This window comes from Aplidium turbinatum, chromosome 9 (genome assembly GCF_918807975.1).
Source record: "Aplidium turbinatum chromosome 9, kaAplTurb1.1, whole genome shotgun sequence".
Taxonomy (NCBI): Eukaryota; Metazoa; Chordata; class Ascidiacea; order Aplousobranchia; family Polyclinidae; genus Aplidium; species Aplidium turbinatum.
The window spans coordinates 26,786,636-26,810,068 of record NC_137480.1 but is presented as its reverse complement, the minus strand read 5'-3'; the positions used below and the strand labels follow the sequence as shown (position 1 = coordinate 26,810,068).

The 23,433-nt window shown below is 40.2% G+C and overlaps 1 protein-coding gene across 1 annotated transcript; it reads left to right on the top strand.

Moving 5' to 3' along the window:
- LOC145776893 (uncharacterized) lies at positions 1-18,270 on the top strand. The gene is made up of 16 exons (XM_082588111.1): positions 1-207; positions 558-623; positions 819-1,007; positions 2,373-2,499; positions 2,995-3,159; positions 3,502-3,677; positions 4,005-4,134; positions 5,203-5,312; positions 13,016-13,231; positions 14,086-14,151; positions 15,379-15,567; positions 15,751-15,877; positions 16,784-16,948; positions 17,361-17,524; positions 17,807-17,936; positions 18,129-18,270. The coding sequence occupies exons 1-16, from the start codon at positions 44-46 to the stop codon at positions 18,240-18,242; spliced, it is 2,298 nt and encodes a 765-aa protein (XP_082444237.1). The 5' UTR covers positions 1-43; the 3' UTR covers positions 18,243-18,270.
- The last annotated feature ends 5,163 nt before the right edge of the window (positions 18,271-23,433 follow it).

The following is a 23,433-nucleotide window of genomic DNA, read 5'->3' as shown; positions in this document are numbered from 1 at the left end:
TTTATATGAAGATTCATTGTCATCTATCGTGTTAACAATCACAATGAATCTGTGTCAATTGTTTTCACTTTTGTTGGTTGTTCACTTTGGGTCATCGATGCCTAGTCGTTCAAACTATGTCTTAACGATGGATAAGATGGAGAATAAGAACAATGCCACACAAGCTAAATCATACGTTGTCAACCTTGATCAGGCTCCAATGGATCGGTAGGTGTGATTTTGGTGACTTTTGATATGGGGAACTTTGTAACTTACAATTATTCTTGTTTCGTTTTTGCTTTGAAGTTTTATATTCAACTAAGATCTTGTTTTGAATTTGATTGTTTGCCAGGCATCTCATTTGAACCCATTGCTCAGGGTTGCGGTGAGATATCAGAAAATGTCTTGATATGGTATGTTTTAGCAATAACCTACTGTCTGATTGTCATTTCATCACCGAAGATGGTGATGTTCTGGTAGTTTGGCATATCAACATTAGATTATGTGAAAAATACATTGAATCAGGTGGAGGCAATGTTTCCTGTTTGATTAGCCGACTGATTATTTTGTTTGTTCAGGTGGCGCGCATTGGTTCACCAATTTGATGTCAATTATTTTGCACAAGGAATCCAAGCTTTGCTCCGGTAAGTTTAAAGAAAGGTCCAGCCATTACAAAGACACATTTCCATTCGGCTTGTTTGATAGGCTACTGCACAATATTTATCTTCAAACAAAGAAAGCCTTATTGAAACTTTCTGTAAGACAAACTCTCCATCGAAGCTCTATCTTTATTTGGATTTTGCAAACATTACTTTTAGTGTTTTACCAATTGCTTTCAGGCCGATGTTTAAATCCCCTGAGATGGCGGCTGCCGTTGAACGGATCGCTGGTGATTTGGATCGCTACATAGCTCAGCCATATTCTGACGAAATGAGGGGGTTAAGTGCGGCGACTGGAATCTCCCTGGGTGACATTGTCCTCACCAACATCCTTTATGACTTTACAGCGTACGCTAATAGCAGCATTAAGTGAGTCATACAAAATATTTGGTATTGCAAAGTGTTTAGCTCATTTAGTCATTAATTTGTGCAGTCATTCAAGCTCGGCTATCAAGAAAAAAATTTTCTTGCAGAAACAGTTCAATACATTTCATTTTAATTGATAATTAATGTTTAACAATTTTTTTGTTCAGATGTACATAAAATTACTGTATATATATAGTATGCCCAAAAAGGACATCCTCATCATCCAAATTCGGTTTTGTCCTCCACTAGTGGGGGTGGCCAATTCTTTGCTTGTAGCGATTGCCTTAACTCCTATTCTCCATCTTGCTTCCATCCTGTGCATCTTCCTCCTTCAGTCCGACTTTGTCTGCCTCATTCAATTGTTTTTTCCATGTTCTTTTTGGGCGTCCCCGTTTCCTCTTCCCATCTACCTTCAAAGTCAAAGCCTTTCAAAGAAAACTTTCTTCCTCTCTCCTTGGTCAGGTTCATACAATCTTACGCCATTTGCCCTTGCAAGTTGTTCAATAGTCTTCCTCGTTGCTAGCGTATCTATCAGCTCTTCACTCTTTTTCTCCTACCTTGTTTTCACCCCTCACTTTGCTCTCACCATTGCTTTTTCCTTTTTTCTCAGAATAGCCAGTTCACTCTCTCTTAATAATATCCATGTCCATGTTTCGCTGCCATGTAATAGTACAAGCCGCACACAACTCTGATATCCTTTCCCTTTCATTTTTAACAAAAACTTTTTCCGTACGGTATAACATTTTCCCAATCCCCACATTTCCTGAACTTTTCCCAACCCAGCCTTGTCTTTCTTATCACAGCTGCTTAGCATCCACCGTTTCCATTTATTTGATCACCCAAATAACAGAAATATGTCACTGTTTCATGCCATGAGAGTAACTCTATCCTCTGTTTTACAAATTGCTATCCTCATTCCTCAAGTAAATCTTTTTCTTTATCACATTTCCCACAATCAAAACACTTTGCCAAAATGTGATGTCGAAAACGTTTGATTTGAAATTTAGTTTTAGTTTTGTTTTCTGTGAATGTTACTATGCAGTAATAAACGTGAATACATTAAGTCTAATTACGTTTCTCGGCTTCGTATGCCTATGGTGCAACATTTTAATACAGTCACAGCTTCTGGTCATGCTAATTTCACTCATCCACCTGCCTTGCACGGATGGAGTACAACAACGGCTTGTTTTAAGTGCGTTGATTGCACATGAAAAAATTAATTAAGCTTTTAAACAATTTATTTTTGCTTTAGTTTGTACATCCTTGTATGTTGAGACAATTGAGACATGCCGCGAAACTCGCAGTTTACCGACGAGGTAATGTTTTCATGAAGTTGGTGTGGAAGTTAATTGGCAAGTTGTTGTTCAGAGCTTGCACAAGCATTGTTGCCGTTGATAAGACAGGCCGCATTATTCATGGCCGCAATCTTGATTATATTCTTCCCAAGATTCTGAAGAACCTCACAATTCAGGTGGAATTTCAAAGGAATGGAAAGGTCGGTTGTAAATATAACGATGGGCTGGGTCTTTATTCAGTTTCAAAAAGTTAAAATGGCGTTGCAGCAGTGAAACCGATTCGTACCGGGTGACCAGACTAAGATACTTGTCATTCGGTAGGCTATAAGATACCACAATAGATACGGCAGTCACTTGTGTCGTTTCACTTTCGACCTTGTTCCTATGATTTATGACTCAGGTGGCAAAGAACTTAAAGAAGTGATTACCAACACTTTTTGTCGTATCCAAGCTTACGCCCGCCAGTTGAATATTTAGATTGAGTGGACCGGAAGGCAAGGAAGCCAATCTTTGTGTCCACCTTCAGGCATGCATTTAAGTGTCCTGCCAAAGACACAGCCTCATGCTCTTGAGCGTTGTCGAACCGGCGCCCTTTCAAAGGTCGAACCACAGACACACTAATGCGCAGCTGGCCAACTTTTCCCTCCAGTCCCTATTTCAATTAAGTGAAAGCATAACTTTATGCAAATTTCTAGGCAGTTTACACAGCAAGTTCATATATTGGCTATGTTGGAGTGACCACTGGAACTCGCCATGGAGCATTCTCACTGAGCGGCGATCAGAGAAATTATGGAACATTGTGGAAAAACATTATTACGTCATTGGAGGGCGGCCACATCACTTTCTTTGCTGCACGAAAGGTAATCCAAGCTCTTTGTGATTGAACAATAAAAATGGGTTAAACCATGAAAAGAGATTTGGAGCATAAGCGCATTGCGCAGTTTGTGAACATGTGCGAAAATATTATGAGCAGTGTCAAACAGTTTGTTAATTTATTATTATTTTGGCCGCAGGTCTCTCCCCAGTTAAAAATGTTCATCTTCAGTCTTATAGTAATTCAACGTCTGCAGACTTTGTATTTAGACTTTGAGTAACTGTATGGAAGATCAATTCCGCAGCATCAGCTCCCTTTGTGGCGACAAGTACCTGTTTTGTTGAACCAAATTAATTACTCATCTGGCAACACTGTGTTGAACCTTCAGGTCCTTGATGAGTCATCAGATTACAAGAGCGCCCTCAACCAACTGATCAACACCCCCACGGACGCCCCCGTCTACTTCATCCTGGGGGGTATCCGCCCCAGCGAGGGGGCCTTGGTGGTGCGGAATGGGGAGGATGTGGCGTTGGTGAAACATATGGACAACTACCCTAGGCATCCGTGAGCTACTGATTTGTTTATGTGTTGTGACATAATTGCTGTCGGGCAAGCCTCTGACGTCAAACTGTATGACATCGCAAAGCATCCGAGAACGCACATTTAGTCAACTTATGATTATGGAATTTCCACCCTTCAAAAATTTACTGCAATTAAAACATGCAAATGTTGCAGTGTCAGTTCCCTCGACGAGAAAAGGAAAAAATGAAACTAAGTTTGGAGACTGAGACTTTCAACTTCCTGAACTGAATAACTTGAGCGGCTCTAGGCCTCACCCCGGTCACTTGGTGGGGTATGGAGGGTATCCATGGTAACCTACATCTCTTTCAGGTGGTTTCTGGTGGAGACGAACTACGACCCCTGGAAGAAACCCCCCAAGTCCGACAACCGGCGACACGCTGCAGTTAAGTCCATGATGGCTGTGGGGAAGGACAAGATGGACACGGATCGACTGTACCAGGTTTGTTGCTAGGCAACTATTTTTCCCGCTTATTCCGCAATGTTCGGCTGGTCACGTGATGCTTCCCGCTAAATCGTGCCGGTATGAAGCGTGAAAGCGATGAAGCCTGTTTCGTGTAACATTGCTTTGTCACGAAATCGACAACAAAATGTTATTTGTTTGTATGTGTCTATATTTGAATGTAAACTTTATTGTTTTGTCTTGTGACCTGGCGGCAATCGCGCTATGACCACTTTGGAAACGTTTCCCCATCAGACGACGCTTCCACTTACGGTTATAGTTCCTGCATTGTGACATCAGCACGACGCCATTAGTCGATGCTCGTTTGTAGGGTTTGTGCATTGTTGGCTTCTCTGATGTTCGCGGAATCGGGATTGCCGCTTTCACTTCTGTTTAAATTCTTTGCAAACCGCGAAAGTTTCCCATTTAGTTTGTCCCTGTGCATTCCCATGTATTGGCCGATTAGGAATGCTGCTTTCCTCATTTCTTGGTTAGCTCTTTGTTCTAGAAGGCTGTTCGCTTTTGTGACAGAAACCCTCCTTTGTGGTTGTCTGGCAACATAACTGTTCTTGATGACTATGACTTCTGTTATGACATTGGAGCGAAAGTAGAATTATGACATCAAATTTGCGACAATTGTGATGCACGGAAGGCAAAGTTCCGATAAATCAACACAGCCAGTACATGGGCAGCAGTTACTGAGCGTCATACATAGGTACCACACCATTTGCCTGTTGGATGATACGACGGTCGACCGGGTTAATGTTGTGCTGGCGGTGCTCAGCAGCTGAAACAGTTGTCCCTGCCACAATTGCGCCGATATGGAAGAAATATTTCGATAATGAGCGGACGGTCGCTCCCTGGTTTAAAGATAAAGATCGTTCCCAGGCAGCTAAGGTGGATAATAATAATTATTTCAGTAGCAGAAGTATCCAGCTTCCTCATCTCATGAGTAGATTAATTATCCACCAGCATTTGTGTTCAGATCCTGTCCACCGTAACCACGCCCCTGCGTTTGTGTTCAGGTCCTGTCCACCCCTTCATAATCACCCCTGCATTTGTATTCAGGTCCTGTCCACCCCTCCCGTACTGAACGAGCAGACAACCTTCACAACAATCATGAGCGCTAGCGATGCCGGCGCGTACAAGACAATGGTCAGGTTCGATGGACCAACCGAGTGAGACTTGTCTTCTGCCGCTGAGGTAATCGCGTTTAAGGACACGGCATCAATTGTCGGGATGACTCACTAAACTTCCTCCTAGAAATGGGAGATACAAAGCTACATCAGTTTCTGGCTTGTTACGTTTTAACTGTTTTACAAAGCGCAGCACTGTTCGTATGCAAGATAGTGAAGTTTTATCCCACATTGTTACCATTCTATTGCCTCTGCAGATTCTTTCATCATGCTCACCCATCGACCAATCCACCATCACGAATCCACAAGGTCTACATTGCTACTCGCGTTTCATCACGCAGCCATGACGTAGGATTCAATGACGTCATTAATACACTGCACTTGTTGACGCTTCCTTAAAAAGTTTCAAATCATTAGATGTAGATTTTATCTTTACAGTGTTTCGTCTTAATTCCCGTTGTTGCCTCACAGAAGAATATCTTTACTGTCTGCTTCACTAACGTTCGTGCTTCTATGGAGGGAAGCTGATGTTCCCTGATCATTCACTTTACTGCGTTACACAGGAGTTTGCACGGTATTGCATGTGTAGGATATTTACCTTTGTCGTCGCTACTTTCCTGTGTTTGCTTCATTGCGCTTATGACGTCATCATGAAGCCACAAGGGAGCTGGACGCCATATTGTTAATTACGTATGCGGCCAGTTTTCATTGTTGTTGATTCATTATACTGTTGGTGTGTTTTTAGCCTACCATACGTCAAGTGCAATAAAACATATCTTGAAAGTCACATCCAGTGGACAAGTGTGAGGCCATCTTCACATTCTTGCGATATATTCCAGACCAATTCTATTTCGCATTAGTTTTGCCTAGAAATGCTAATATAAGTTAAGATCGCGATATTCCACATTCTTTCATATTTTTTTCACCAAACACACTGACAGGGCAACACATTCCAGTATGAAGCAACTCAATGCGTCATCATCGCACTTCTGTGACGCATCAATCACAACTTTACTGACCGGCAGACAACGGTAGGTTATAAGTAAGTTACCACCTGGAGGAAGATTTTAGGCCCAAGTTGAAACGCAGCAACAGCAGACATAATAAGCTAAAATGGCAACGTTGTGCAATGTGCATACATTGGTTTGGGGGAGTCTAGCTTTAAGGTTGGTACAGTACCATTCTGTCGGCTACTGCCAGTAGTACGGTTCAGTTTGTATTCAATTCTGACCATCACAACTAAAAACAAAGTAGCATATGCCAAACATCATCAGGGCCGTTGACAGGATTTCTCGAGCCCGGTACCAATTTATTTTCGGGCCCCCTTAATCGCCAAAGTTATGAATATAAAGGTTGTGTACAAACTTTCATTGATGTCGTTTAAGCATGGTCATTCAACAAATCTTGCGCAAATTTAAAATTTCTTGAACCGCAAAACTTAGGCTACTATATCTAGCGGTTGCTTTTTCGAATTTTTATTTGTAACATGATGCTAGACTCTGGAAATGGCCGCAAATTGGCCTGGAATGTGAATGCCCACCCCTGATTACTTCCCGATTTCATTGATGTTTCACTGGTCATTCCAGGCTCACAAGAAGAGAATTTATAGCAAAGTTAGTGCAGACAGTCAGAAAGTTTTCAATTTGATTTGTGAAAGGTGTTTGGTCCGAGGTCAAACACTTACTAATTGCTGCAATCTGAAAAGAGGTTTTGGTCTAATTTTTAGTGCAAAAATAGGGATAGCAACCTTCTTACCTGTGTCATTTCAGTTTGAACAAATATTAGCCTGTTTATTTTGAAATTCGTGTTTCAGGTAATATTCGTGGTTAGGGAAATCACTATAGACTAAAGTCTTATTTCACTGCTTGGTGGCTGAAGTGGCTATTTTACCACCAGAAAGCTGAAGTGGGCCTGGTACCCAGAAGGGGGCCCGGTACTTTACCATCTGACTGCTGAAATGGCTGTTTTATCCTCTGATGGCAATTCCTTTAGATCTGATTATATTAAGATCTTGATGATGTTTGCAGTCGCGGGGAATTTTTTAAATCCGGGCCCCTTAAATATTCCGGGTCCAAAAGTACCACCTAGACCCCCTTGTCAACGCCCCTGAACATCACTGAGGTCTAAAAGAAGGTAGAAGCAACCAGGGGCGCGGAAGCGAGGGGGGCGATTTTTCTGCAGATGGGGGAGCAGGGAGGGCAATGGTGCCCTTTTAAGGTCATGTAAGCCAGGGTTTCCCAAACTGTGGTCCGCGACGACTGCACAGGTGGTCCATGGTGATATGACAAGAAATTAAAAAGTCACACATATACGTTGTAAAGTACGTACCCTGTCAAAGATAATTGCCGCAAACAAACAAAATAACAGCATTCATAAAGAAACTTAACATATGGGAAACAAGGATAAATGATAATATTGTGCATTTTACGTTTCCTGTTCTGTGTGACTACATTACCAACAAACCCTCAATTAATACAGAGTTGATTTTCTCTGACGTTACACAACATTTGGAATTTCTTTCTGCACATTTCAAGAAGTATTTTTGAAAAGAGACATATGAGAATTTTGACTGGATTTTAAACCCTTTTGTTGTTACAAAGACTGATCTGTCAGGACGAGAAGAAGAAGAATTAGCCGAATTATCATCTGATCGAAGTATAATGCTTAGTTTCAATCAAACAGCTGTTGCATCTTTCTGGTTGAGTGTTGTGGAGGAATACCCATTGCTATCGCTAAAAGCAACTAAGATTTTATTGCCTTTTGCCACGACCTACATGTGTGAGACATGTGTTTTAGCTAAAGCCTTCGACACAGTTGATCAAACTATTCTCATACAGAAACTGCAAACATATGGTTTTCGGGGCCTTCCATTACAATTGTTAAAAAGCTATATCAGCAATCGTCTACAACACACGGTCGTCAATGGAATCTCTTCAAACTCAAGACAGGTTACCTGCGGTGTGCCCCAAGGATCGACATTGAGACCCCTTCTTTTCTTACTGTATATAAATGACTTACCAAATTCAACAAACATGAATGTTAAACTATTTGCTGACGACACCAAACTTACCATGTGCGACAAATGTGAAATAAATTTGCAGAACAATGTGAATGCCGAAATGCAAAAAGTTTACAACTGGTTGAAGCTTAATAGATTATCGTTAAATTTCTCAAAAACTGAATACATGCTAATAACAAATAAAAAACACATAAAAAATTTTAACATTAACATTGGTAACACAAGCATTCAACAAAAAGATCAAATAAAATACCTTGGCGTTTACATAGATAACAAATTAACATGGAAATATCACATAGATAAAATTTGCGGAAAAGTAGCAAAAGGTTCATGGCCATGGCGTTGCTTAAACTCAGAATTATGTCAACACAGACACTTTAAAAGATGTGTATCACGCTTTGATTTACTGTCATTTGCAATATTGTATTTCAAGCTGGGGAAAGGCCTGTGACAGTGCACTGGATCCTTTAATAAAATTACAAAAAAAGGTTATAAGAATAATTACGAAACAAAATTACTATGCTCACACTCACTAGCGTACGCAGGGGGGGGGGCCATTTGGCCATGCCCCCCCCCCCCCCCCCCCCCTTAAAAATGTTTTAGTAGTTAACAACGTAGATTAAGGCATTTAATATGTTTTGGATTGCACTGTCAGAGCAATTAACAATGTTGTTCTATAGACTAAGCTAATACGAAATACATGGCCCAATCCACCAACCCCACCCGTAGTGTTCTGTAAGCCTATTATTGTGAGAAAAAAATGGATAAAGTCTAAACTAAAACCATACTGGGATATCATGAAGACGTCTGGGATATCAATGGCCAGTGGCGTAGCCAGGGGGGGTTTGGGGGTTACAACCCCCCTTTGGCACGCGTGTGACATCACGATATTGAAAATCATGCCTTCAGTCTCTTTATGCTTGGGAATGATGCTTAACATTCAAACATCTCAGCCAGGAATTAGCAACAAGAAAACATAGAGACTTAGCTTTATTTCCGAAAAATGCCGAAGAAAACATGATCTTATCCTTTTGTTATGCCACCTGACAGCACCATTTTACAGGAATATTCATACCCACATTTTTGTTGAAAATGCTCTCAGAATGCACCAAATTCAAAGTAATTTTCAAAATTTTCTGGGGGAGGCCCCCCTGACCCCCCCGCCGCTGGGTGTCCTCTCAGGCAAAAACGCTGTCGGGCTTCGCCCGCCCTTGTCAATCCCCTCTTTTACAAATTTATGGCTATACGCCTACTGTCAATGGCCCCCCCCTTGACAAAATCCTGCGTACGCCACTGCTCACACTAATTTTTTATTTTTCAAAATGAACATCTTGAAACTAAAAGACATACATAACATTGAAATAAAAAAACATATGTAGCCTACAAAGTTCATATGAATGAGTATCCGTCTACGTATTGTGATTTATTTACAAATGCTTCATCTATTCATCAGCATAACACAAGATATCAAACAAGCAACAACTATTTTATAAATAGATCAAACACAGAATTTGGTAAGAAGTCCATGCAGGTATTGGGTTCAATGCTCTGGTCAGAGGTTCCAAGTAAGCTAAAAAACTTATCATTTCATTGTTTCAAAAAAGAGATCAAAACGTTAATTTTACAAAGCTACAGTGCATCGTAAGTGATATGTTATGGAAACCAACTTGTCAGTTTCTTCGGAAGCTTGATTATTCTCTGCTTGCTTCATGGAATTTTGTGTTTTGGCCTATGTTATCATCAATATGTTTTTTTTTGTTTTTGTGCGTATGCTGTTCTTGAAGCGCGGGAACGTTTCAATTATTATTTTTTCTCTTGTAAGCTTATTTTAAATGGCAAAACCGTAATTTCCGTAGGGTGGCAATTGACTAGTAGACCGTATGGTCGTCTCGTTGTCTCCCTGTCAGTATGGGAACTTGTGTAACTTTTGTACTGTGTATATTGCATATTTCAAACATGTACCTATGTTCCTGTTACTGACAAATAAAACATTGATTGATTGATTGATTGAGACAGCATTTTCAGCTCTTACCAACATGAAGACAAAATACAGGTTCAGACTTTCCGTGGACCCTGGCTTACGAGTTTGTCTTTCACAAATAACTCCGAGAATTGATGACTTATGCAATAAGAAGCAATCCCGTCCGTCCCATTGATGTTGTCAGTTTTTTAAATAAACAAAATTTGGTTTTATTTATTTTTACCTTTGTATTGGGGGTCCGCGAATAAACAGATTTACAAATAGTGGTCCGTGGCCCAAAAAAGTTTGGGAAACCCTGATGTAAGCTACTGCACATTTTGCAATATAACAATTTCTGCTATTCGCTTTTAGCCTAATTATAATCTTTCATTTTTGCCTCAAAATAATATTTACGGCACAAAATTTTGCAACACAGTAGGCTACAGGTCTTAAAACTAGCTTTTTTTTCGACACCCTTCGTGGCCTACCGGGAGCTCCTTCTCGGCGGCCAAATCTGCGTGCTTGGCGGCCAAAATAACGATAGCATAAGCAAATAGAAGTAAACTTGCAACAATGCTAAAATGATCACTTAGCATTGTTGAAGCCTGGGCGACGTCCTACAATAGAATCGGTGCACCACGCAATAACTGCTTAATCGAGATTGTAATCCAGTAGCCTTCTGCGGGACTATCTAACGACACTCGCACAAGTGTCTCCAATGTGGCTGATTTTAAAAAAGTTCGCCACTCCCCTAGAATTTTTCTTTTAGCAACGAAAAACAACGTTCGACATGACATGTGTTGACGATGACGGCAAGGTAATAAAATAAGTATTTCAATGATGTGAAGGACATTACTAAAAGAAGCATAATTTTTGCAAAATATGATCAAAAATGTTTTCCCCTCGGATGTCAACTAATCTAGTTCTCCTTTTTAACAACGATTCAATGTCCGACAACATCGAATCGACATAAAAACGACAATATTGCCAGCCGATGTAAATTAGCACTTCGGATTAAGACTTTGTTAAAATAAACGTCGAGAATTACAAACAAGACTTACAGCGCTGGTGATCGCAGATGGATATATTCAATCAATAACAAATATCCCCGCACAATGCAACAGTGGCGATTATAACGCGCTGACCTAATTTTGCGTCACTCTTTAACACTACATATTTTCGACAGTTAATCCACGATCATTCTATTGCGAAATTAAATAATTGGCTAAAAGAGACCGGCAGCCAAACTTGGCCGATTTGAGGAGGTAGCACCCGCGGTCATTCAAGCACTACTTAGCGGCCATGGCCGCGGGCTGCTTTAAAGCTTGACAGTAGGTGACATCATTATAACATAGTATGATACCCTTCTTTGTATACCGGACACTTGTGGGCTATCATTACTCAATACATAGTGAGCTGATAGATTAGCATTGTCGCTATATCTTATCTTAAAACTTGAAAAAAAAAATGGCCTTTTAGTTAACAAAAGTGCCCTTTTTTTGTAATCTTGCCCCCCAGTCAAAAATCGTTCCGGCGCCCCTGGAAGCAACAAACGTTATAACGTGCATGATACCAAAGCAAAACAATCAGTTTAACGACTGCGCGACGTTCAAAAGGACGTGGGTTCGACACCGCTCCAGAGCACGCGGCTGTGTCTCGGCAAAGACACTTAATGGCAAGCCAACATAAAGGAAGCAGCTGACTCGAAGACTAAATGTCACTTCGCTGCTTTCTGTCGTCTGTTGTATCGCATCTGTGATCGCAGTGTAGCCTACTGTATGTTATCGCAATGGGCGCAAATAAACACACGATTATTATTATTATCATATGTTACGACTATGTTGATCGATCTTGATGCGTTATCAAAAGTGTTGATGGTCTTCAGGGGAACACTCTTTCTCTTCTTTAATTTTCAAAGTTCAAAGCAAGAATCAACTCTGGCCGTCATACTGAGCTAACGCAAACGGAGCGGAAAGTCTGCTTGCCTTAAATGAAGAGGAAAAAGAGCAGCTGCTCCAGTAGTTTCTCAGCGTAGTCGTGAAACATCGCCACCAGGAAAGGAACACCCTAAAGGTTGAAACGTTACCGACGAACTGAATTAAACGCATCAAATTGTCTTGTTACAAAACCACTCATGCATAGCGCTGGTTGTTAATCAGTTGCCAGAATCGTGTTTGGTATTTGTTCCTGGTGCAAGCAAAGTTAGCTGTCGCTTCCAGTGGTAGGAGCGGCGTTTGTTTCTGGTCGCGTTGTAGGAAGAATATCGCGATAGCAAAGGTGATTGTTACGGCACAAAAGTTCAATGCCAGGGTTATCTTATAGTGCGGTAGAATACGAATTGCATGAACCTAGTTTAAACAAACAGGGTAACTTTCGGTTTCACAAATTAAGGCAATGTCTTTCAGCTGGAAACGTATTTGTGATATGCAACATTCTTGTTGTCAAACAACGGTTGCAATGTAGCAGGCACGTAGCCACGGGGAGGGTCAAAGAACAATTGCCCCCCAAAGTTTTATCTCGCCTTTCAAAAATATGTTTTAGTCTGCTATTAAGCCTGCAACGTTTCAATACTGTTCGCATGTTCAAGGACGTTTCCCTCCTCCAACAGATGCTTTACTCCCCTGAAACTTTCTTTTACCCCTTCCAACACATAGGTTGTAGTGGGCGAGGCATAAGTCTTTTAGTCTGGGAGGGTTAAGATTTACTGAGCAAGAGAGGCTATTAGGTATATACTCTGACTGATACAATAGTTCATGTATGATATAGCCAACGCTGCTTGGCTTTCTTCATCGAATACCTCTTGAGTAGATTTAGAAAACTTTACGGTTGTTTCAAAGCGATGAGACTGCTTCTAGTTTTTGCTCTCACCGGATGTGTCGTCGGTTGGCCGGCCTCCGATCAAATCGCTATAGCTAAAGATGACGCAACAGCCATTCCTGCAAAAACCTTCACCGTGAATCTCGACTTACCTGCCAAGGAAAGGTTGGTTGCAGATTTATGGCGTCATTATTACTAAAAAATATGTTTATCGTGATAATTTTACACTTTTTCTACATAGCAAATAAGTTTTTCCCTTATATTAGATCAGTGATGTACGTGCATACAAAAAATATTGACGCCGTCAGCGCAAACGCAAACGTTCGAAAAACCATACGCCGTATGCGTCAACGTAACTTGTAAAAAAAGTTGGTGGCGTCAGCGCATACACTAGCGTAAACTCATTTTGTTTGCTAGGTGCCAAACATTCACACGGTATAAACCACTCGAAACAAACAAGTTTTATTTTGAATTTCCACGAAGATACCTAAGCATCTGAAAGTGTTCATCTGACATTTTGCTGTGTTTTGGTTCCAATATGTCTTTGCCCATTGAAAACATTCTTTCAACTGCAGCGCTGGAAGGTATTGACGTGTTGTAGCGAAAAAAAGACATTAAAAAGTATGCGTTGACGCTATGCGCTAAAAAACCGCGAAAACTTTACGGTGTAGCCTCAAGCGCAAACTATCCAAAAAAATGTGGCCGCAAGCGTTAGCGTAAACAAAAAGTCTACGCCGCCAGTATGGGGCGTATACGTACATCTCTGTATTAGATAACAGTTGGCAATCTTCCATCCCTTAAAAATAAAATCCCTTAAAAGCGAAATATGAAGCCTGATCATACTGTTTGCTAGATTTTATTTTATAACTGATTTTTTTTCGGCCACGTTGTATTTTGTCTAAGTTCATTCTTCTAGCCTACTACAAAAAAAAAACATCCAAAAGCTTCGATAACCGGACCCCACCGTTTGCGATTGGCTAAAGTTGCCACATGCGTCACAATTATTCTATTGTTTCCAGGTGGACAGAGGCTCTCAGTCATTTCAACCCAGATGACGTCAAAGCTGCAATCAACGCCTTGACCAGGTGCGACGTTTCGTTGTCTTGACAACTAATTTGCCTAGCTACTGCTGTTCGCAAACAAACCTTCACTAACGACGTAGCCGCGGATGTTGGGAAAGCAATCAAAGACCCAAAATCGCATATTGCCTTCCCCAAAAAATGGGTTTTTACTGCTATTACAACGTTTTAATGACATCATGTTACATGTTGAATGACGTTTAATAAATGTTTGGCTGCAATCAGTAGCTATCATTAACTCTTTATTTGTTTTTAAACAAACTCTGTATTTGAAGTGTAACTGTTTGCCCTCCAATAGTTTCTTCCGCCTTAAATTTTCTTTCTGGCTGCGGCATTGTCCTTTTTTCTTTCTTTGTCGCATCCAGGCTGACACCTGGTGGTTGGAGATTTAGATTAAGTGGACGGGAAGGCAAGGAAGCCAATGAACAAGGCCCAATCACTCATCGGCGTATGAGCAGATCTTTCCAGGGTAGATTGGAGCGCAGGAAAGCATCAGCCACTCAGCAGTCTCGTCATCCAGGACCCTCAGACCATGCGCACCGTGTGCAGGCCGGTGGGTTAGGCAGTGGTGGATGACATGGTCTGCAGTCTGTTCCGTGGCACCACACTCGCATTCTGATGAAGGAGCCAGGCCCAACTTGTGCATGTCCGGACGAAAGCGGCCGACGCCAGTTTGCAGGTGGTTAAGCCTGACCCAACCAAGCCTTGCGAGGACATCCCCGGTAGTTCAAGATTTAATGTGTTGTGCTGAAACATGTGTTAGAACTGAAACACACTTTTGGTAGCAGAAAGCATAGTCCTTGGTTGAAATGCCGTGTGCACTTGTTTGGAGTTGCGTCATACCGACCGGTATTAGTCACCATTTTGTTGTGAGCAGGCTTGGATAGAAATTCATCTCGAAACAAACTAAAGATTTTTGACTCCTCCAGACAGTGAACCCACCTGTGGCTGCACCTTACCCTTGTAAAATAGGTGAATGTAATGTAAAACTATGTAAATGATTTTTGCAGCCTATCCAATAAAAGTTGCCACGAGCCACCACTGGAACTCATGGCCACATTTCTCCAGTGAACATACCTCTCAACATCTCATTATTACAAGATGAGGTCTTGTTTCTACTACATTGTGAATGAATGAAGGCTTGATTTCTAAAAAGTTATACTCTTTGACGTTTGATCAATTTCAAAGCTGATGTACACATATCTGATATTGAGTTATGCTTTTATATTTCAGCAAGTATCTTCCTTCCAAGATTCTTGTTGAAATAGTTGAAGCGGTGGCCGCCGACCTCGACCGCTACATCCCCCATCCATTTGCCGATGAAATGAGAGGAGTCAGTGCTGCCCTTAATATTGGACTGGGAGAAATTGTGGCGGCCAATCTTGCTTACGACATTTCAGCTTTTAACAGCAGCCACTTCAAGTATTTATATTATTTTTTCTATTTTTTCGATTATTTCAAATTGAACAATCAACCAAGTTGTCTGAATAAAATAATTTTACTGAAGCAGCAGTAACGAGCTTATTTGTAGGTAAAGTAATGAAGAATTATATCAACAATTTCAAGAAATCCTTCATATTATGAAACAATTTTTGATCACTGCAGGGCATGCACCAGCATTGTGACTGTCGATAGGATTGGAAGGATCATTCATGGACGGAACTTGGATTACGCGGTTCCGGACCGTCTCAGACCATTGACGATGCAAGTCAACTTCGAGAAGGAGGGAAAGGTATTCGTAACAAACTTTATTACGTGGCATCTGTGACAACATGAACGGATTTCAGCTGGCCACAATGCGCAACTCTGTAGCGATTCATTCATTCACATCATTTTTTTGATGACGTCATCACCACGTTGGCATACCAAGCCCTTCCAGGCTAGACCAGTGGACTTACTGTTTGTTTAGTGCAAGAGTGTCCAAAATTTTTCCCAGGTGGGCCGGATTCGATAGTGCAAACATGCTCGCGGCCCGATGGCCTCTGACAATCTTGTTTTGCGTAAAGAAAGAATGCACATGCACACAAATACACATGCACACAGATGTACATGCACACAGTTGCACATGCATGTAGATGCACATGCACACGGTTGCACATGTACATATATACACATGCATACAGATACACATACACATAGTTGCACATGCACACAGTTACACATGCATACAGATGCATATGCGCACATTTGCACATGTACACAGACCACATGCACACAGTTGCACATGTACATAGACCACATGCACATAGTTGCATATGTACATAGATGCACATGCACACAGTTTAAGTTTATAACTGAGAACGTCTGCTCACACAAATATGTTGAACCGAAATATCCGCAATTGCCTTCGTCTTATCGCTATAGCACTTTTCAATATACTTTATAGTTGCCGTCTTTAAAGTTACGAGACAGCAATTAACTGATCAAGATCAGATGGAGGTAATCTCAACAAATATATCTCTGTCCTCCTTGGGAGCTTCGCCGCTTTAGTGTAAGAAATCCCTTGTTCTAAATGTTTGTTAAATCTCCTCTAAAGTTATGATTTTGGTGTGAAGTATTTGTTGTTGGACAACTTTTCAATTCCAGGAACAGATTTTTTGCCCGAGTTATTTACTAAGTCTTGTTAATTATCTTCCAGACCTTGTTCATGGCAACCACTTATGCGGGGTACGTCGGGGTCGTCACTGGGGCCAAACATGGAGCGTTTTCAGTCAGTGGTGATCAGAGAAACAAAGGAGAAATTTGGGAAAACCTTCTTTCAGCTTTAGAGAAATCATGGCCAACTTTCTTTCTGGAAAGAATGGTAAGTAATTTCTTTGATGTTTTTATTCAAAGTAACATAGAGCTGCTGGTAGCAAGAGCTGGTAGCTGGGATCGCTACATTAGTCACTGTGGAACTAGTTTGTATTTGCTGCCTGGAAGTTGTTTTATAAAGAAAATAATCCAAGTGCTGTACTATAAGCAATTCATAACATGCAGGATTGCAGGTTTAGCCAATCAAAACCAAGGAAAGTGAAGTGCAATGTGAAGTTGATGCATGCCACAATTCGATGCAGCAAAGCAGCTGAGGAAGTTGCAGCAATAAACAAACAATACCTCGTGACTTATCAATAATTAACTTGTTTGATGACAAAACAATCAAAGTTCAAAACATTGTTTCTTTTGGCGATTTGTTCGATTTTTATTTGTTTTAACAAAGTTCATCATTAATAAAGGTGCTTGAAACCGCGACTGATTACAAATCAGCGTTAACGATGCTCATTCGTGCTCCAACGATCGCCCCAGTGTATTACATTGTTGGTGGATTGCAACCGTCAGAAGGCGCTATTGTAGTGAAAAACAGATGGGATGTTCTGAACGTCACAATGATGGAAGACAAGTGAATGATGATTGGTTCTTATCTAGATTTTTTTTTGAAATATTAAATTACATGTCGTTGGTGGAATAAATACAATCTGTAAAACAGAAAACATCTCATAACTTTTTTATGTTTTGAATTAATCTAATCTTTTTTTTTTGCAAAAACAGTTTAAGCACAAATCGGGAAGTTTTTGTTTTAAAAACTGGAAAGTAAAAAATTGAAGCGAAATCCTGGAATTTTCAACTTTAATTCAAACGAAACAAACTGAGCTGTTGCAAGTTGATCTTTTTTCTTTCCCAGTTGGTTCGTCCTGGAAACAAATTATGATCCTTGGAACAAACCTCCATCCTCGGATGACAGGAGAGATGCAGGAATCTCTGCTATGAAGAAGGTTGGAAGAATGAACATGGACCCGACTCACCTTTATGACGTAAGACAATGTGACGTCAATCGGCTTAAAATGTCATCGTTTCTCAACGTAGTCCACAGCAATGAGGTATTTGCAAACAATTGAACGGTTTTTAAAACCAAAGTTTTTAAATATGTTTTTTTATGGCCAGCTTTTTCATGTGGAAGCGTATCATTGATTATATTAATCACAATTGTTGTGATTGTCTTCCAGGTGTTGTCTGTTCCTCTTGTATTCAATCACGACACCACTTACACAACAATCATGAGCGCTGCGGATACATCGGTTTACAAAACAATGATAAGATACGACGCCCCACAGAATTAAGCAACATCTTCCTCTGACGTCAATCAATTGCAATTTCTATTGATCTAAACTTTTTCATATGCAAATGCTTCAATGACGTCATAGTGTGTGTGTGTGATTACATCATTATATTTTAGTGTGGAAAATATGCTATAGGCTACTAACATTTCTTGAAATAGTGATTTTAGTTTTTCATGTTGCAATTAACTTTTATTTTTATCAATTTTTATGTTTGTTGTTCAATTAGGCCTAATACAGCTTCGTGCAGTCACCTATATAGCCTATACCATTCCTTCCTTTAATTTTTTATTACTTTTTCTGTGATTTTAAACGATTTGGTTTCTTTTGCATGGAAATCAGCTTTGTCATTTTTGTATGTTGTTTGTTTGATGATTATATTTTAAACTTATGGAAGATTTTTTAATAATCGCCTTCGACTTTTGTGATCAACAGAATTTCGAAGATTCAAAAAAACATTGTTTCAAACTTTTTAACCTATCAAATGAATTGCCGGTAGTTGCCCCGACAGCTCGATCAGTTTGCTAGCGCATAACTTCGTGAACGGAGAAGCTTCAAGATCAAGCATCGCTGGTTCTAATCTCGGGGTGTAGGCTACACTTAAGCAACGCACGTTAAGGACTAGTGCTTTCTATGTAGCGGTACTTAATGGATGGAATAATTCCCAGGCAACAACAACCATCGGAAACTTCACTCTGTCAAACTCGGTGACTGGGCTTGCGTCAGTGGTTCAAAGCCTCTACAAGTATGCGAAACTGCCAGGATTAAGCTCTGCAAGAAGCTCTTCCAGTCCGAGGATAATAAAAGATTCAACCAATCAATGAAATGTTTTCCATTCTTGCCAAAGGCAGTTTTTCGTTTCACCATACAGCGCTTGAAGCAATACCCGGGGCAATACTCATTAAAAGTCCTGATTCTGACTTGCCAACAAATAGCAATTTTAGTTAGGCTAATCTGAAACGACTTTTTGTTGTTTAATCAAAATTAACTCTTTGTTTACTTTCCATCTATAAATAGCCTATCCTACCTCGCCACACTTAGGTTGATTTTATTCTGACGACAAAGCCAGTTCAGCAGCCGAGTAGTTATCGCTTTCGGCTGTAGTGCTGGAAGATGTGTGATCGATTTCAGGTCGAGTCACACCAAAAACTTTAAAAACGTAGCCTACCGACTGTGCTCTGTCTTGCACAATGCAGTGAGCATGAGTCGGGTAATAATGTGGTGACTGGTGACATAATAAACCTGATATAAAGTTAAAAATGAGTCCTGTTGCTAAAAGACCTTAGCAGTTGTAGAGCGATAATAAATAAAACCATAACATTATTCTGAAGGCAAGCTCCTGGACCTGAAGAGAGCAAGTGCTCCAGCTTCAAGCTATGAAAAACCTTCTCTTCGACATACAATTATTTGAAATTTAAATTTTTCATATGGCAACGCTATTATTCTGTCATGGTTCTGTTCGTGTTGCAATTTTTATTACTTCTGAGTTCTGAATTCTGACAGTACGGTGCCGTAATTTACTAATCAACATTATTTTATTTAAAGCTTTCATTGTTTGGTGCAGGCATTCAAGATAATAAAGCTTTTAGAGTGTGATAGGTCGTCGTGTTAGCCTCTGGGGCCGAGGGTCTATCCTTTTACCACCCCAGATTCACGATGTTCCTGGACTACATTGGAAGGCTGCTAGAGAGCAGCCAGTCTTTGGTTTCATCATCGATGACGCGTAGACCTTCCACTCCGTGAGGTGGCTTGAAGGTGGTAGCCTACAGTCATTGATGATGTGATCTGCGGTCTGTTCCTCGGTACCACATTCACAGGAGGAGGAAGAGGTTATTTCCCATTGGTGCATGGTTGATCAAATTAACTGTAGTGTGAAATATGATAGTCTGATGGTATACGGTACGTGGCCTGGCGGTACGGTAGGCCTACTACAAGGAGTTCAATGATAATGTTTGCCCTTCGTCTAAAGATGGCCAACAAGACTGAACAAAACTTTAGTAGCCCTACCGTATGTGGTTAGTGTGCATGGGTGCCCAGATGGCTAATGAGGCTATCTATGATGTGAAGCTTCTGCTGCAGAGTAAACACGAGGAAGATGGTTTCTACTGTTCTTGTTCAAGGCTTGAATCTTACGCTGTTTTTTTGACAACAGATAACATACCCTATGTTTTTTCTTGGCTAATTGCGCCTTCAGAAATAAGACTGCCCCATGTTGGTTGTACTGTGGATACCGGTAAGTCTTCCCAAGAATCAACATCAATAGAAAATTCTTTTGTAGAGGAAATAAGAAAATTCTTTTTGTACAATATCTGAACTGTTTTTTTTTTCCACCCACATGGCGTCTGCCGCTTGTAAGTTTTCCATATTTCAGTTGATTTGGAATGCAATGGTTTGGCATCCAGTGGACATGACCTGCCCATCCAATTTGTGCCTTTATGATGCTGAGAGTACTGTGTATGTTTGCTCTACTGAGAATTTAGGTCTCTGGAACTTTGTCCTGCCATCAAATCTTGAAAAGTTTTCGGAGGCAGGAAAGGTGGAAGTGGTTCACCTGCCTTTCGTGTCTCCTGTAAAGAGTCAAGGTCACACATGTATGAAGAAGAGTGGTCAAAATAATAGCTGTATATATCTTTAGCTTTGTGGACAGTCTAATAACTTGCTTGTCCCATGGATACGTTACCGGTAATCTTCAATTTACCAATTGATAGGATGGATAGATGATTTTATGATTCTGTTGTTGATTTCCAAGTCAATTGTGGCTGTGTTTGAAAGAATACTCCCGAGATACTTGAAGCTTTGACAGGCATAAAGTTTCTGATTACAGACGAAATCGGTTAATCGAATCACCTATTTGCCAGACATTTTGATACGATTATACGATTGATTCGTTTAACCAATTTACTAAAAAAAGGTTTATTGTGAATGGGCGTAATGTTGAGAAGATGTCTGTGCTGACTAGGCTGCAACGCACATTACCACTGATACTTCCTACAACTGTTTACAATTCTGGTTAAACTTTAAAGAATTTCCTAGTTCTGTGTTAACATACCACTACACTGTATGTCCCAGCCAGCAAAACTGGTCTTTTTTACATTGATTTATTGTCTGCAGACGTTGAAACAATGTAAAAAAGATCAGCTTTGCTGACTGGGAGAACCATCAAAGCATTTTTCTGCAAACTGCAGCAATCGGACTGCAAATCGGCAATCTTTCATATCACCGATCTCTGTGACGTCACAACGCGAACTTTGACGTTGAAGAAATTGATTCAAGCGGGCTATTTTTAGCTCTGTACCAGCTGTGTAGTTTTGAGTATGGAAAAGGGCCTACGAAAATAGTGGTATGGTGGAAAAACACAGCTCACACTCATTGTTTCTTTTGAAATCGCAAAGGTTTTTTTTTCAAGTGTTTTGCCATGTCTGGTAAAATAATTAATTTGCAATATTCTTCAACTGAACAATACTGCACAAATGAAATTACGCACTGCATTTCACAACAATAGGCTACTTTTTTTCAGCAATTTAAAAAAAAATTCTCCACAGTTTTCTGGTTTAAACTTTTAGACATTCTTTTCAACACTTCCCTCTCAAGCCGAAATAATTTGTCCGTGTCTTTTCCTTGCAAGGCCAGTCGCCGACCGATGACATCAAAAGCATTTAAACTTCTTTATTGGGAAGTGTGATTATTCCTTTTGTGTGCTCTTCTGTTTTAATGAAGCCCAGCTGTGCGAAAATTGGTTCTTTGTAGTGCGATGTCTAGCACATAAGATCATGGCCTGGGATTACAGACACTTGTCTTTGTTTTGATCGCTTGCGTCTGTCTAACCTTTGCTTCATTTCGCCTTTGAACATTGCAGACAATTATGCGAAGCAAAAAAGAGACATTCTCTTTTCGCTAACGGGTACAATTATACGATTAAATGAATGAAGTAGGCAAACTAGAAGCAAATCCTGATGCTTTTATCTGACTTATTCTTTTAAGCGGTATACGCTTAACCGATGTTTTTACTTAACATTAGATTGGATTTGGTTTGGGATTTCAGGTTTTGATTCAAATAAACGATTGATACGTTTAAGCAGTATACTATTAACCGATTTCGTCTGTATTTACAGTGATGCAATGATTCATCACACAATTTTTCTGGGGCTAGTTGATACATTGCCTCTTGTTTTTTAATGCTGATTGTTTGTCCAAAGTTTTCACAAGCAGAAGAGAACTTAGTCATTTGTTGTTGAAATTTACTTTTGGATTTCACTATAAGGTGTTCACTGTTCACACTGTTCAATGAAAAAAAAGATGTCGTCATCAGAAGGATATCTACGTTGCTAAGAAAAGATATTTTTGCGAGTCTGATTAAAGTAGGACCCAGCATTTAATGAGGCAACTCAGATAATAATCTATCAAAGGTGGATATCTAGTGCTATAAGTTAATCATATTGCCTGTACTAGTGAGTGCTCAGCCTTGTGCTGATAGCCGGGAAAAACGCCCCTTTCTTCACAATGTCCTCTGCCCTGGCGCCTGCTGGTTTTGTTGGCTCTTTTCTTTCCACAAAGATAAGAGTTAAACTGACTGGTAAAGCGGTGGTCGAATAAATTTGTGGCTAGAGTACGGTGCGATATTGATGAGCCCAGCCTCATGGGCGAAACACATGTCCGTCGCTGTCAATTCTTGAGCCTACAAATCGGCTGCCGAGAAACATATTGCCTAACTGTTATCTAAACTTTGTTTTTCTAGCAGTGGTTTTCAACCTCGTTTATATATTCCTCCTTTTGCTTATGTTGAAGCTCCTTTTGCTTATGTTGAAGCTTTTGATTCTTCTCCGTTGCATTTATAAGGTAGCAGCAGTAAGGCGACAAATGCATGAAAAAGTTGAAGCTTTGCTTTTAACGACCACTAGGCCTACCAGTCATTTCACATATGCTGCTATTTTGAAGTCATGCAAATTTATAATTGCATGATAATACTCCAAATGAGATTAGCATATTTAGTCATTGGAAGTTTGTAAACCCAGCAGCTTATTCTGATTTTGTACATAGCTACTAAAAAATATGTCAGCAAGAAAAATTGCAGACATTCAAATTGTTTTATTTTTTCTTACCATCCTGATTGGGTATGTATATAATGTATACAAAAAGATAGAAGCAACAAAACGTGACAAAAAATCAATTAATATTGTCAGTTTTTAATATCGCG

Coding starts and splice junctions, on each gene's coding strand:
- LOC145776893 (XM_082588111.1), top strand. CDS start 44: ATGAATCTGTGTCAATTGTTTTCACTTTTGTTGGTTGTTCACTTTGGG. Junction 3,678..4,004: donor GACAACTACCCTAGGCATCC/GTGAGCTACTGA, acceptor CATCTCTTTCAG/GTGGTTTCTGGTGGAGACGA. Junction 14,152..15,378: donor GCAATCAACGCCTTGACCAG/GTGCGACGTTTC, acceptor TTTATATTTCAG/CAAGTATCTTCCTTCCAAGA.